At 34.2% G+C, this 17625-nt stretch overlaps 1 protein-coding gene across 1 annotated transcript in view; it reads right to left on the reverse strand.

Annotated features, from left to right (window-relative positions):
* Positions 1-17625, reverse strand: part of WDR49 (WD repeat domain 49) — a 138271-nt gene that overhangs the window by 79232 nt on the left and 41414 nt on the right. Inside the window, exons 6-7 of the mRNA XM_012640190.1 lie at positions 13108-13275; positions 10894-11042 (exon numbers count right to left, since the gene is read on the reverse strand). Of these exons, the coding sequence (XP_012495644.1) occupies positions 10894-11042; positions 13108-13275 (317 nt within the window). The remainder of the gene's footprint in view (positions 1-10893; positions 11043-13107; positions 13276-17625) is intronic.

The following is a 17625-nucleotide window of genomic DNA, read 5'->3' on the forward strand; positions in this document are numbered from 1 at the left end:
ATACACAAATCTGTTTGAGTCCCTATTTTAAAGTCTTTTAGTATATACCTAGGAGCAGAATTGCTCGGTCATATTGTAGGGTAGTTCTATGTTTAACTTTTTAGGGAACTACCAAACTGTTTCCCACAGCAGATGCACCATTGTACATTCCCACCAGCAATGTACAAGGGTTCTAATTTCTCCAAATCCTCTGTAACACTTAATATTTTCATTTTTAAAAAATTATAGCCATCCTAATAGGTGTGAAAGGTTTTAATTTACATTTTCCTAATGACTAAGGATATTGAACATCCATCCTTTCATGTATCTATTGGCCATTTGTATATCTTCTTTGTAGAAATGTCTATTCAAGTCTTTTGCCAATTTTTATTTTATTATTTTTTTCATTGTGTAAATATTAGGACCTAAAAGCAGAAAAGGTTCTTTCAAATAAACTAATCTATCTTGTCCACTATGAGAAGTATTTCAAATTGTCTATAAATGATGATTTCTGTTTATATGAGGGCTTTTTACCCCATAAGGCAGGAAACCTCATTGTTCTTAACCTATTTTAAATCATATACTCCTTTGGAAAAAAAAATCTGTTGAGAATGATTGCTCTCTCTTCCCTCCCCAGATGCACATACCCATCTATGCACACGATTTTCCATATAATCTCTTTGGGTACACAGGTAAACACACCTCAAATACATATTAACAGGTCCTGAGAATCTGCAGGGTAAGAATCCCTGCAATAACTATTATTAATAAATATGTTCAGACAAAGACATCCTCTTCTACCTTTTGATTCTATTCTACCCTCTTCCCACATCTACATAAGCCTCCTCTTACCCCCTTTTTCCAGGATAAATGATCACAGTTCCCGCCACGATCTTAATATCAGTTTTCAGATCCCATTACCATCTACCATGATAGCCTCTTGATTCTCTCTCTTTGTCTTTGTTTCCACTTTCTCTCAGAAGAAGGTAGTCACTCAGACCTCATTTACTTTCAAAAACCATAGTAGGATGTGTCCATTGTGTAAAATAGCACCAAAGGGCTTTTTTAAATCTCAACCCATATCTCGCTCTACCCCAAGTCCCACTCTTTGGAAACAACCTTCTTTTACTCTTTAACCTTTCCTGGGCTATGGTTTTCTCCATAACATTAAATACTCTCATTTTGTGTGTGTGTGTGTGTGTATACATATATATAAATAGTACATATATTATTCATAAATATATCTATTGACTTGCCCCTGAAAGAAATTACTTATATTTTTTCTTGTGTTCTCTTCCCATTCCTCCCAAGCTAAGCATTTTAACTTTTTAGTCTTATTGGTTATTATAATTTTAAATATTATACTTATATATTAATTATTTCAACATTAATTTAAAACACTATCTCTGATTACCTTAGGGTCTGCAAGGATCTGTTTTAAGCAAGGCACTCAGAATTGAGCCAATATGTCAAGTGTGTTCTAATCATTACAGGTCCTATGATTTCTTTAAAGCAGCCTGTTTTTGCATCAGCTGATGAAGCCACTCCAGCATGCTTTTGACTCACCTTGAGGCCTTGATTAAACAAAACTCTAGATTTTATTCTCATGAACAAATAATTAACCCAGACGTCTATGATTTTTTTCTTCAGAGATATGATTTTTCAAGCTAAGACTAGGATTTTTCCTACTTTTGTTCCAGAGTTTCAATGCGATGATATCATTTTGAACCTCAATTTATTAATAATTATATTGACAATTTCTCCCTGATTTGTCCACACAACCCATAGGACATAGTGGCTATTCAATAAATATTTTTTTAATTAAGATTGTGGCTCACCTAATAACCATGTCCTTATCCAGATCATTAATGAAAAGATTAGATAGGATAGATAGGAGATTAGATAGGATAAATATAGGATAAAAGATTAGATAGGATAAATATAGCACTCCCACAAAAAAAAAAAAAAATCTGCCTCACTTCTACACAGTTATTGACCCAGATGCAGATTTCATATAATCCACAATGAAATTTTATGGGACATTTTCAAATAATCTTGTTGAAATAATTATACTTGATATAAGTAACCTCGGCACCTACCAACCTTTGTCACAAGCTTGAACTGACCTAGTCAATTCCTACCACGTAAATAGCATTACCAATCCTTCTAACCCAAAGAACATATATTTATAGAGACAACTGGGTTTTCTTTGCAAGAACTTTTTATTAAAGAATTCATTCTGATTCTTAATCATTACTAAAATATTTGTAATTTAAACATCTGGCAGCTCTTGAGGAAATGCTTATCTTCAAAACAATAAAGTCCATAAGAATTAACACATTTTAATGTGTTCTAAAAATAAATAGAATTGATAACTTCTTTTTTGAATGTTATAACCATAAGATTAGACAAATCCAGATCATTTTCAAACACTCATAATACTAATGATAGTCATGTCCTCATAATTCAAAATCCTGTCTCATTTAGTATGGACCCCTTCTAAGAAACAGAAACTAACTTCATGTGAGAATAATTATGTGGGATATAGGTGAGTATAGATTGATAACAACTCAACAGTATAAATGAATTATAATTTCCCCAGAATTATTTTCCTTTGTGTTGTTCAAGTAATTTATATTGGCTTTAATATTTCATTGACATTTAATCACATAAATTATATGACAATTTCCAAACAAATGAGCCATAACTTTTCTAGTCTACAACAGGTTACTTCTTGCTATTAACAATTAAAACTAGAAATATTTTTATCAAAATGTGCATATTAATAGATTTTGCTTAGAATCCACCATCCATCTTTAATTTTCTATTTTTGCTCTCTACTGAAGATCAAGCAACAGTGCTGATATACAGACATCAACACATAAAATGGTGTTCAGCACACTTCTAGAAATTAGGTGATGATAAGTGACCCCCCCATATGTTTTTGGTTTTCCCTACCAGTGGTTCTTAAACTTGACATTAGAAACACCTATGGTGTTTGAGCTCTTTTCCCAGGCCAATGAAATCAGAATCTCTGAGGATGGGGCTTAGACATTATTTGTGTGATTTTCTTTTTTTAATTTCCCAGTTATTTCCATTGTATTATATCTTGACTGTTCTATTTAGTTTTAAGGTCAATGCTAATCTCTTTGAACAAGAAATCTTTCTCTCAGCTTAATTAGTAATATCATATGGCTTGGCTTTAAACCAGATAACTACATTCCCCTTCTTTCCTAATTAGACTATATCCTTTTAATCATAAAAAAACTCACGTTAATGCAGTTTTATTAATCAAGTCCTTTACAAAAATGTCACTTAAATACCTAGTCATTATTTGAAAATCCTGCACTCTCGCCTTCGTTTATATTTAAGTTAACTTCTGGAGTAGAATTAGGCCACAGTGCAGAAAGGAGTATATTTAACATAAATTTTTATTCCAGATATCCTAAAATTGACAAACTCCAAACTTAAAAATTATAATCGAATAATTGGTTATTTTTATTTATATTTTCCAAAAATTTTCATTTAAACTATGCCATATCTATTTACATCATGACACCTGAGACCTTGTGCTGTCTGTCCAAACTCATGTTTACTAAGTCAAGTCCCTGAAAGGACACATGTGAGGGCTCTGTATTTCACCTCCATTTTTATAATAGTAGAAATAAGTACCTTAAGCTTATGATTTTACATTAAGGCAAAATTTAGCTTTTCACAGGATGATGACATTTTTCTGCACAATCTTCATCTTGTTTCAACTGTTAACTTTTTGATAATGAAGTATTATAAGCAAACACTATATTATTTATATACAACAAATCTGGAAAGCAGTGCATTGAGACTACAGACCCCTGATCCTAGTTTTAATACTGGTCATGTTTGTCAGCTTAGATATGTGTTTTTACCCCTCCATTTCCTCACCTTTCTGTGAAAGGCACCCCTGCCAGCACTGAAATTCTGACAATTCTGTCTAGAATGTAGGCAAATTGCTCAATCCATTATCTAAATATTCTAAAATAACAACAATTCAAACAAATTCAAGACAGTGTATTGTGAGGACTAAATTAAGGAAATGTAGGATATCACCATGTTTTCAGTCTAGCTTTGCTAAAGAATTCCCTGGTCCCTCCCAGAGATGGATGGAATCATTGTTCTTCACATAGGCATAATAAAACTATAATAAATAACTAAATAAATAAGTAAAGCTTTTCTTTGTACTATAAACATTGCATTTATAAATGGATAACTTCAAGGATAGGTTGGTGCATAAATAGATGTATGGATAGATAGAGAATCTGTTTTCAGTGCACTTTTTAAAACCAAATCAGCATGATTTACATACTGGCAACAAGTTTCAGTTTAATTCAAAGTAGTTAGAAAACAAAAAGATTCATAATGTCCTAATAATCACATAAAAGTGAGGGAGAAGTAGAAAACAAACTCAGATGACCACATTTAAAGGAGATTTGCTTGGTTGCATCAAACATTTACTACTAACTCCTGCCATGCTGTAGGAGATAGATGTAAAATAACAATAAGAAAACAAAGAGAGAGAGCGGGTGAGAGAGCATGTGTATGTTGCTAGGGGATTTTGAGGACAGTAGTGCAGCAGCCCAGCTCTCCGGGAATAATCCACAAAAATGGATAGCCTACTTGCAGATAATAGGATAACAGGAACAGAGGGCATTGGCTCTCTTGAATATACTTTTATGTATTAACAAGTCTATTTATTGAGAATTTAAGCCTTTCAATAATTCACAAAAGCATAATCAGTAAATGCTTAAAGGCAATTTTGTTTGACATATATGCTAGCAGAAGCGTTCTACTGAATACTTCAGCTAATGTTTTTATCTTAAAGTCATATAATAGTTCTTCCTTTAAGAAATATATTTACTATTTTTCCCCAAGACTGCAATCAAACTTAAAATACTAGTCTGAAATTAAAATCTTCTCCTCTGCTATTCATCCTTAAATTGCTACCATAACTGTTATCTTCTTTTTTTCTCAGTTCTTTTCAACAGAAATGAGAGAAGACATATAACTCTAAGACTTGGATTTCTATTATGTGTCTGTTTGTGTACTCTATCTTTGACCTTGAAAGAGGTGAAACAATTCCTAACACTATGAATTGTTCTGTGGAAATCTCATTGATTTCTCATTTTAAGTTTGGCAATAAATTTAACTAATACAAATATTTTATTTCAGATGATTTCTGTTTTCAGAACAAAAGTTCATTTGGAGTATTTTAAAATTTCAATTAAAGTGATTCTTTGCCACTATCATTATTCACATAACATTAAAAATCACAACAGAAATTTTCTCCGTCTTTAAAAAGTTTTTCTAACTTTACCTTTCAAAGATCACAGTTCCTCTTCTAATTTATAAAGTAAATTAACTTTACATTAAAACAAATTTATTCACTTAGTTATATAACAACAGCTTTAAAAGAAATAAGTCAAAAACAGCTAGACCAGAGGAGCTCTGATTCAATTATCATTAATAAAAACTAGGTTTTTGTAGGGGCCTTCCTGCTCAAAGAAATGGAACTCTGAATAAAATACAATTTCTGTTTTCTTGCTGGGCCAGCAAGACAGCAGAGTGAGGAAAATCTCCATGGGTCTGAAAAAGAAAAACGGAAAAAGAAACAAATTTAAAATGGGGATGGTGAACAGTAGGCGTAAAAGAAAAAGCTACAACCAGAAACCTAAGCCTTGGCCCAATAGCAAGGTGTTAGCACTGAAGTGAGACTGTTAAACTGGACCACTGAGAAGAAGAGTGCAGCAGCCTCAAGACAGTATGTTTCTACATTCCACCCTGCAGAAACAAACACAAATCTTCTCTGGAAGAAAGCATTTTGAATTTAGCTCCTCAGAATGCCTACAGATTAGCAACAGCAAAAAATGAGGCAACAGTGAAGGATAACCAAACACAAAAAGAAACATGTCACTATGAGGGACAATCAGCAGAATAGCAAATATCAGATTTAGATCACCACGGACTCTGGATATCGGAATTACTAGACAAGAATTTAAAATAATTAGGTATAAAATTAAAGAACTAAAAGTCAGAATCTCTCAAATGAATAAGCAATAAGAGACTATCCAAGATTATCAGACACTTAAAAAAAATCTTTTAGAAAAAAAGTTACTTAAAACTAAAAACTCAATATATGAGTTATATAGAAAGTAGGTACCTCTCCATTAGAAACACCCTCATTAAAGTTGTGAATACAATAAGGATGCCTCCTACAATATGGAGGAAAAATATGAACAAGTAATAGGAAATAAATTAATGCATACATTCTGAAACAATCTTTCAGAAAAATGAATTATAAATGAATAAATGGAGAAATACAGTGTTCCTTCTCAATATTTTCAAGTTGTCAAATATCAGATTCAATGAAATTACAATCAAAATACTAATAAGGCTTTTAATGGAACATGAGTATTGATCCTAAAATTTACTAGGAAGGATAAAAATGTCAGAGGATAGATAAAATGGGAAAAGAAAAACAATAAGTAGAAATTGCCCTACCAGGTATCAAAATAGATAATAAAGCTATGGTAGTTAAACAGTGGTATGTTAGTGTAGGAAAAGAAAAGTAGACTCACAGAAAGAATAAAGCACATAGAAACAAATTCATGTACATACAGTAATTCAGATAATGATAACAATGGAATTTCAAATGAAAAGGAGAGACAGATTATTCAAAAAATAATCTTGGCTACCCATTTGTAGGGAAAAAAACTTCACAGAAAAAAACCGTGCAAAGTTAAATGCAAAAAATTATCAACAATAGAAAAAGTATAAGCAGAAAATAAAGGAGAATATTTTATAAGTAGGAGATTGTGGAAGACATTCCAAGCTAGAGACAAAATCCATAGCCATAAAGAAAATCATTTCTTAGACTCAGTTTCATAAAGATAAAAAGCTTTTGAAAGAAAAAAAATCATATGCACAAAGCTCAACGTATGCTTGAAAGAGGTAAAATATTTGCAACATATATATTAAATAAAAGATAGTCAAATTTTTTAAGCTACTACAAATCAATTAGAAAAAGACAGTCAAGTTTTTTTTAAAAAAAAAGATAAAGAGGATGTACAAATAATGCACAAAAATCAAGAAATATAAATGGCCAATAAATATTTGAAAAAGAAATTCATCCTAATTTTTATTCATCAGATTCACACACACAAAAAAAATAAAGAACACATTGATGGCTTCCATTGTTGACAAACACATGAGGAAACAGGCATTTTTGTACACCTCTGATGAGTATACCAGTTGGTACAACATTTCTGCATTGAATTAAGCAATATTTACAAAAATTCTTTGAGATCCAATAGCAGCATCACTTCTAGAAACTTACAAAGACATTAACTTATGAAGTCTTAAAGATGTGTGAGTGCATGTGTGCATGTGTACAATGGCTAATAAAGGTAAAAAATTGGAAACAATATATTTTAATCAACAGGTTATTAAATTATTAAATTATGATCATCCATACCATAAATTGTTATGTAACAAAAAAATAGAGAGATATACAGGTCTGTGTATATTCACATAGAAAGTTCTCCAAGAGGTATTGTTTAGGGAAAGAAAAATTGCAGAAAAATATGGTTTGTGTGATGCCATTTACATAAAAACTAATAATAAATATTGCCTGTATTTGTACACACACATAGGATAATATATTTAGTAACATATAATAATACCATATATTACTATACCATATATTATTATAATAATATATTAAGTACATAAAAATATGAGAAGATATATATCAAGTATTAATAATAGTTATTTCTTGGGAAAGGAATTGATTTGAAGGGGAAATGGGCAAAAGGAATATTCACTTTTTGCACTATGTGCTTCCTCATCATTTGTAATTTTTATGGGAGGGCATTAATCCATTTAATCATGTCATTTAAACAAAATGAAAATATTTTGTTTCTGGATAGATAAATGGAAATTGGAGTGGAGGATGGTATGAAGAAGAGAAAAAAAGACAAACAGGTAAGATGTAGGCACCAACACAGAAGCATGACTATATTTTCCTTAACAACCGTAATTCCACAATATCAAATCCAGGCTCTGGGAAAAATCAGAAATCCAAACAAAGGATTAAGCTACAAACTGATCTGATTCCCCTGACCAAATCAGGATTAGTAGCCTAAGACAGAATACTTAGGAGCGATAGTAAAGCTGAATCAGGTTCATTGGTTGGAGTGTCCACCCCCAGCAGAGAGATTCCCCCTAAACTTTGAAAATCCTTCTTCTCTCCATGGTGGTTCCTTCTGCAAATGAAGTTACTGGCTCCCAGCAGGTCCTTGCCACCAGTGACTGCCATCTTAAGACAAACAGTTTAGAAGTCCAAAGCAAAATGCAATTGGACTATTATTTAGTATAATACCAAATTCTGTAGGGATAAACTTATCGTTTAATCATCACTGAAAAGTGACAATAAAGCAGTCTTCCAAAAAAGAACTGAAGTCTCAAGATATTTTTGGAGAAAATTGTTTAGACCTGAATTGCTTTGGTCTGAAAATCCTCTAATTTATCTAAAACATGTTTCAATCAAAAGCTCTTTGAAAAAAGGGATGTTTTTTTTTAATTTTTTCTGTTCCTTAACTTAGCCCCAAATTCTTATCCAAAAGAATTTTCTAACAATAAAGCAGAGGCTTACCCTGGTAGGAGAAAGCCCTGTTGTTTGCTATAAAGACATAAAGACTGAGATTATCATGCATTTGTCAAAGTGATACAGATTTAGACTAACGTGAAAGAAAGCACGACAAGCTTTATTATAACATAATGGTTTAGGAGGGAAAACAAAAATTGAGGGATAAAACTGCTTTTGGAAGAGGACAGGTAGTATTTACATTGATGATAGGTGTACACAATCAATTCTCATTCTAAAGATATTTTTTTCACTTGCTTTTAAAGTTATAAAACCTTTCAAGGAACTCTATAATGATAAAATATCTGGTATTTATTTCACATTTATGCTTGACAAAGATTTTTTTATTTAACTATGACTTATTGAGGACGTGGTATGTATATGGCATAATCCAAGAAAGATATAGTCCCTACCCTCATGAATTCTATCATTTAGTTGATAATTACACTATTTCATATATTATATTTAACATATGTCTAATACATTAATATTTTCTGGGCCTTGGAAAACACAAAAATGAATTCAACAAATAATCTTTGCCTTCAAACAATCAAAATCTAGTGAAAGATATAATATGCATATACAATGCTCTAGTATCCAAGCCAGGTGGTATTAATTTCAATAATGGAAGTTAGAACAAAGTGCTAAAAGATCTCAAAGATTAGAACAACTAAATATAACTTATGTCTAATAGTGTCATTCTGAGTTTTTTTTGGTACTTTAGAGTCACAGTAATATGTTGTCATTTCTCAGGTTGTCAACCATTAATTATTGAATAAACATTAGAAGGTGCCAAGCACTGTGATAGATACCAAGGATGCAAGCTGAAAAAATACTGGTCCTTCTTAAGGCAGCAAAGTAACAATTTCAGTACAGCAAAACACATGCCCTAATGAGGCATACACAAGTGCAACAGAGGTGCACAGAAAGAAATACTTTGGTCTGCATGAGACTCCAAAAAATCTAAAACCTGGAGGATAAGTAGACATCTGCCGATTAGTGGAAGAGAGGGAATTGAAGGCAGAAGGAAGAACATGTTGCAACGTCATGAAACTGCATGGTGGGAACAGACAATAGTTTGATAAGGCTGGAGCATGAAATGAATGAAAGAGAAAAGAAGGAAACAAAGTGGGGCTGGTAGACGGGGAGAGCTTTGTACAAAAGTTTGATAATCTTGGGGTTGATATTTACATAGAGGACAGAGATGAGGGCTTGAAGAATTTTTCTGGCAAACTACTTAAATAGAAGAATTGAGGACAGATTAGAGTCAGACAAGTCTGAAAGTAGGGAGACATGTTAGGAAAACTTTGCCATATATTGGGAGGAAAAGATGAGGTTTTGAATTAAAGCAGTGGCACTGAGATGGAAAGGTGAAATTGATAAACGTATTTTGATGGTAGAATCAACAGGAATTGGCAGATGAGTGTTGACGTTTAAGGGAAAGGAAGAAGATTTACATGCTAGGTGATACAGTAAAATAAGTAAGTTTGGCAGGACTTATAGGTGGGGTGTGGCTAAGGAGTTGAAGATGAATTTCTATGTAATTTATATTTATATATATATGTATACATGAATACACACACACACTTTAGCATAGAACAAAAATTCAGATTCACTGAAAGAATCTCAGAGACTATCCCCAATAAGCTCATCATCTACCCTTCTCTTCATAACCAAGTATCTTGAAATCTGTCACATGTTAACTGGATCTTTAAGTTGGGCATTATATAAAATTGGAGTTTTATTGAGGAACTGAAGGCAAGATTCTTAGAGATTAAGAAATTTGCCTAAGTGGATATAAGTAGTAAATGCTGTGGTCAAGATTCAACCTGTACTATCTGGCTCTGTGCCACATTTTCTACCACATTTAAAATATTCCATCAATATCATAAACTGGAAATGGACTGATATGCTTGATTGAAGTGTTCTTAATGTACCTGATATTCTTTAGATTAATTTCAATTTCTAATTTACTGAGGTTCTTTAGTATAAAGGCAATGATAGCTAATTGGCTCTGCCTAGTCATTGTATTTGAACAAAATTTTAATGAAATACTTTGTCCAGTTGTCCAGGACAATTGTTAAGTAACTATTAATCAACACTTTTTCCAAATATAGATTTCCAAAGACATAATAACTAGTCACTATATTTTAAAAATTGACCCCATCTCTCAGAGAATTCCTGAGTAGGAACTGCAGAGGCAGAACTAAATAAATTAAAATCACATTGTTACTTACTTTATCTTTGGAGAAGCTGAAAAGTTGTTTTCTTTCAGCAAAGAATTGGACAGCTATTACACTGGCTGAATGACCCCAAAGGACACCAACTGGTTTAGAGACCACATAGGGATTCCAAAGGCAAACTTTATTGTTAATGCCAGCAGTCGCTAAGAATTAGAAAGAAAAAAATGTTTTTAATAGCATGAATAACCCACAACATTGTCTTTTTAAAATGAATTTACCACGTATCTATAGCTTGATAAATGCCATCTGATGAACACTAATGCACCCTGTCTTGAAGGAAGGAAAATCTTGCCATTGACCAACTAGATCAGACTAATAGTGCATGAGTTCTGTTAATGAAAATAGTTGATATGGAGGGAGTAGGGAGGAAGGAGTTTACACAGGGGAAAAGGGTATGCATGAGGTGGAAGGAAAAATATAGTACCACTTAAGAACCAGCCAGAAGCCTGACCAAGAGGGAACAGAATCCTTCTTCCTAGTCCCACCGTTTCCCCTTTACAGGAATGTAGACAGTGTTAAAGTTATCCCAGGAGTAAGAAGAAACTAAGACAATATTGAAAGTTCACAAATTAATTAAAAAGTATAATGAAATAAATTATTTTCACTGCCACATAAATAGTCAAGTATAGTCATGCACCACCTAACAATGTTTTGGTCACTGATGGACAGCATGTACATGGTAGTCCCATAAGACCATAATATCATATTTTTACTGTACCTTTTCCATGTTTAGATATGTTTAGATACACAAATACCACTGTTACTATTACCTACAGTATTCAATACAGTAACATGTTGTGCAGGTTTGCCACCTAGGAGCAATAGGCTATACCACACAGCCTAGGCGTGTAGTAGACTCTACCATCTAGGTTTGTGTAAGCACACTCTGATGTTTGCACAGTGATGAAATCACCTAATGATGCATTTCTCAAAATGTATTCCTGTCGTTAAGTGACACATGACTGTAAGTAAATACAAACAAGTAGCACAAATATACTTTTGACCTGTTTTGTTGATAGAATAAGATATTGGTTATGTGAATATGAATTGGTTATGTGTAGGGAGCTCTTCAAGAGCAGGAAGTATAGTGTTTACTCAGGCTTGTGGAAACCCAATATAGCACTCTTTGTTGTTCCCTGGTTTAGAGCCAACTATGGAGTTGAACTTATTCACTCTTATTTGTCCAGCAATATAGCAGGTACAAAGTAGTGATTAGTATACAGAGATTAAAATAACTAATCAATCAACTAATTAAATGGTTGATATTTGAGTCCTTGCTAAATTAATTCACCAGCTCCTCCAGCCTTCTATAATAAATCTATACTCTTTGAAAGTTTGACGTTGGCATATTCTTGAGTCCATATGCAAGGTATCTTTTACTGTAGTGTCAGCTATTATTGTTGGGAATTTCAGGGACCAAGCCCTTTAGTTAATGTCAATACTCTTTATATGAACGATAACTATCGAATGAGGGTTAATATGACCCACTCTGGAGGCCACATATGTTCTCTGTAACTACCCGATTAATTTTTCAATAATACAGCTATACCTCATTTTTTATAATGTTTGAAATGATATCATATACATATATCAAATCATCAGCTGTCAGAATGTCTAAATTTTTTACTTAAATAGTTAATGCCTGAGAGCCTTTTTATTTCCCGAGCTAAAATATACCCTTTGAAATCAATTTCTCTTCTTTAGTAAACTAAAGCTAGGATAATCTGAAAATTTTCAATAATCATTAGAGATTGTATTCTGAAAGATTGTTGAAAAGCACTCTACATTTTGTAGTTCTCTCATATGTGGGGTGTGTGTGTAGTAGTAGTAGTAGTAAGTAGTAGTAGTGGCAATGAAAATAATGTATTTATTTGGGTGTAGCATTTGATGGTGTTAGGAAGAAGGCAGAACAGCAGATGCTGCACAAACTGACTTCTTTCTCTATATCATTTTACACCCTCCACCAATTCTAATAAAATGACTCATTAAAGCATTGGGGCACTTTCTCATATTTTTACTCCAATGTAATTCAAATACACTGCACATCATAATGCATCATTACCAGACATTCTCAGGCAATAAAATGTGAGCTGCTCAAGTTGGTCTCTCTGACAATAAAGCAAAAAGGTAGAGAGGCTCCATGCATACAAATATGCATCCCAGACTCTTTTTGAGGCCCTCATAGTTATCATGATTTATTTTACATACCAATTAAATTGAGCCGAGAGTGGTAATCAAAAGCATGAATGCCCTGGGCAATGTTGAAGGATGTCATTTTAAGATGCTTTTTTGATTTCTCTCTCCAAGCCAGCACCATAGTATTTGTATTGCTGGTTGTACTGGAAATGATAGCATCTAAAGATGCATTGTAAGTAACTGACAAAAAAATTAAGAAGAGGAAAACAATCTTTAGTTGATTTTTCCAAGATATCAGCAAAATAGAGCTGTTTTAATATGCAAAATTAAAAATTAAACTCAGGTTATGATGATACAACCCAAAACTTAGAAAACACCTCACTCATGCCTCCTCCCACCTCCCACGAAAGAACTTACAGTGAGACGTTACAGTAAATCCACATTCAGACTTTCCTCCCACTCTAGGGATATCTTAATTTTATTTTTTTTAATTGGAACACATGGCAGGAAACAATATTAATCACAATAATCATATGAGATTATGGAGATGCAAAATGAGTAATTGGCCAAATCCCTGTGTTCTTCCTCCTGGGCCTGGGACAGGCAAACAAGAGCTTACCAACCATCTGCTGCTCCCCCAAAGGTCCAGCTCATGCCCAAACAATGGTTTATTTAAACTTTGGTCTAGAGTGTTTGAGAGTGAAATGGCCAGGACTCAACTCCCCGCCAAGATTCACAAACACAGGTAGAGGCTTGGGTCAAAATGTCTCTTCCTACATTCCTGATGACCCAACGCCAGATGTTGTGGAGCAAATTTCCACTTTCCAAGCAAGGATAAGGATCCCACTGCCTTTTGTCAGAAGGATCTTTCCATTACTCTGAGACCCACAGGCTCCAAAAGACAAATAGCCGTAGCTGCTCTTTGACCAACTTGGAACCGCTATGTCCTCCGTGGTTAGGTACAAGTTCTCTCCTGTGTTCCACTCAATGATTTGTGCCCCAAAGTTGAAAGATTTCTGACTCGACCTCAAGATCAAATTCCTGCCTCACAAGAAAAGAAATGTTATTACTTTGGGTAGCTTAAGGAAAACTGCTTTAATAGAATGACTCTCAAAAATATTTCTGACCAACTTATCATATAGAACCAAGGGTGACATTCTTAGGAGGTAATTCTCAATGATTTGCCAGCATTTCTGTACTTCTTGTAACACTAAGCACTGACTGCCATTTTTCAGGATTATCCTTTCAAATATGTTTGCATAGCAAACAGCTTTGGAACATAGAGACAGTATCTCCTTTTGGAGCAAATGGCAGGCATGCTTACTGCCCAGAATAATAAAGATTACACCTTCCTCTGGAGCAAAAGACATGTATTCAACCTGTCCACTACTAAATATTCAGATTCCCTAGATTTGGGGTTCCCTTCCTATAACGCAATACATCGCACATGCAGACATTCATCTGCGCCCATCTACTTGCCTCTGTGGACTTGGTGGCAAGGAGAACTAAAAAAAAATGTTGATACTTATGCTGCTTGCTCTCCTGTGAATAATAAAATCCTTTTCCTCTGACATGGGAATCTTATGTCCTCTGTCATTATAAGATTTTTTTAATTTCTCTTTCTAAGTGAGCACCACAATATTTGTATTGCTGGTTGTGCCAGAAATGGCAAGCTAAATTGTTAATAACTAACTTGAAAATAGTGTAAAACTTTAGACCCTTCACACTTCTTAACAGGCACTGCTATGGTCTGAATGTTTGTATTCCTGTTCCCAAAATTCATATGTTGAAACCTTAACCCCAAAGGCGATGATATTAGGAGGTGGGGCCTTTGAAAAGTAATTAGATCATGAGACTAGAACCCTCTCGAATGGGATTAGTGCCCTTATAAAAGAAGTCTGAGAGAGCTCGGTTGCCCCTTCCACTATGAGAGGACACAGCTGGAAATCACCATCTATGAACCAGAAAGTGGACCCTTACCAGACACTAAATCTTCTGGTGGCTTAACCTTGGACTCTCTTAACCTCCAGAGCTATAAAAATAAATTTCTGTTGTTTATACCCAGTTTATAGTATTCTGTTATAGCAGTCAGAACAAAGTAAGACTGGAACCGTTGTAAAAAGGTACTTATAACTTTGTGAAAAACAAAACATCTCTCTTTGAAGAGTTAAATACATCATCTAGTTTTACTATTTTGGGCAAAATAACTTAATTTGCCTTATATATTTTTGTTTGCATGTGTATGTATATATATGTACATATGTATATGTATATAGTTGTATATGTATAGGTATATGTAAATTTCCAATAATTGCCTACGGAAGGAAATTCCAAGAAGAAGGAGAATAACTCAATAAATTCCTTTTCCTTTGACCTATTCAATTGGGTTAATTTTTTCTAAAAGCAATTGGAATTTTTTTATTTAAGCATTGACATTTACATATAACAGCTTAAGTTAGCATATTTCAATCTATCTCTCGTGGAAATAAATGGCTTAACGTGACCAATTGATAACTAAATTAATGAGATGGAGACTATTCAGTGTGTCATCTATAGATACCCCCTCTCGAAACATGGCATCCAATCTTCAAAGATTTATTGAGCATCTACTGTATGCCCTGTGCTATAATAAGAATAATAAGAGAAGAAGTAGACACAGCCTGGACTTTAATCATATGGTGCCTAGCTTGGAAGAAAATAATATGTAACTCAAACAATTAAAGAATATTTTAGAACATAATAAAGTGATAAATTGAATGGTACAAAAAGTATAATAGAATTTCAAAGAAGAAAGAAATCAGTGTAGGTTTTAGGGTTTAGAAGACATTTGGTAAACATTGACAAAAACATAGCATTTCAATAGATGAGAGGCCATGACAAAACACCCGTGTGGAAAACAAAAGGTAAATTCCAGAAATTAGAGCTGAAAGAGAGCTAATCTACTTTATTTTACAGATGAAGAAAGAGAGACTCACCCACACAGATTCAGTGATTTGCCCAATGTCAGCAACTAATTGTAGTCAAACTCAGGTCTGGAGCTTGGGGATTAACTCTGAGTTTGGCGTAGTTTAATGTTATGTAACATGCAATATTATAAATTCAAGCTATACTCACTAATAATAGCAGAGTCAGGGTACACATTCAGAATACAGGACCTGATCTCTTGCCTAATGGAAAAGGGCTTCTCAAATTTTAATATGCACATGAATCACCTGGAGATACATGCTAAAATGCAGTTTCTCGTTCAGTAAACCTGAGATTCTTCATTTTTTACATATTTCAGGAGTTGCTGCTGATGCTCTCTGAGAACCACACTTAAGGCACCAGAATACATTCTATAAAGTATTGCCATCATTTTGTACCCTACAGAATTAAAATTTGGAAGGCCAAACACCCTTTCAGAATTTGATGAAAACTATGCCAGAAAGACGTGCATGCACACAAAATTTTGCATAAAATGTCAAGATTTTAAGAACCTCCCCGATTAACTCAAAAAGCCCAGCCATAATAGATCTGAGGAACTTAGATGATGAACCTCCAGCTACAAGGTAACTTTGGATTGGGAAACAATTCCCCACCTGCTTCCTCAAGCGATTCTTAAAATTTCTGTTACTAATAATGTACACCATTTGCGTTAGTCAATGTCTGTTTTAGGCTCCTCTTTTTAGCTTCTACTTTAATGTAAATGATTTTAACTGGCCTTTAATGCTGTGGTACTGTTAATACCAGAACAGAATTCCTAAGAGAAGAAAGGAGGGGCTGGGGTGCAAAGGAGGCTTTCAGAAAGGGGACAAGGCAGAGCTGCCTCGTGGAGCATCAGGCGCACACTCCCTGGGAAGAGCAGCAGGAAGCACAGAGTGATCGCCAAAGGCCAGAAGGGTCTGCTTCTCCACCCTGCCTGAAAGTTGCCTGGATGGTGCCACAGAGGCATGAAAGGGATGATCCCTTTCCTCCCCATCATAAGGGTCATGCTCAATACCCCTATGACAAAAAACAAGTTAACCGTAGAAAATCATAACAAATTTATTTGACCATAATTTCATGTGACATGAGAGCCTTCAGATCGAAGACCGGAAGGTACAGAGAAGGTATCCATTTTTATGCTTAGATTCTACGAAGCAGGGACAACCATGTAGAATTGCGATTGGACAAAAAGGGTGTGAGCTAATGAAGATAGACTGGGTGGGGAAACCCAGCAAGGGCCGTCTACTCGGCTTCTTCTTGGCTTCTCTGTGTGACGTTCCTTTCTCCTGGGTATGGGGCAGGAATCCTCTGGAATGAGGGTTTCAATTTCTTTATGGCCAGGTGTTACACAGGAAGGTTAGAATAATATTTCTAGGCTTTATAGCTGGCTTTGGGGGAAAAGGAATTCTAGTTTCTATGGCCTGCCTCGGAAGAGAATGAGCGGGTGAGACAGAAGGGCAGGAGAAGGTCAGAGAGAAACTTTGCTTCTAAGGTTCTTTCTGAGGTCTTTATTTTGGGGTATCATTTCCTGAGCCCATCCAGGGTGTTTCTTGCTCATCACCGATTACGTAATTTCTTTTAATAATTACTAGTATAATTTATTGAATACCTCCCATGTATCAGGCA

Source organism: Propithecus coquereli, unplaced genomic scaffold, assembly GCF_000956105.1.
Source record: "Propithecus coquereli isolate 6110/MARCELLA unplaced genomic scaffold, Pcoq_1.0 Scaffold15, whole genome shotgun sequence".
In the NCBI taxonomy this organism is placed as follows: domain Eukaryota; kingdom Metazoa; phylum Chordata; class Mammalia; order Primates; family Indriidae; genus Propithecus; species Propithecus coquereli.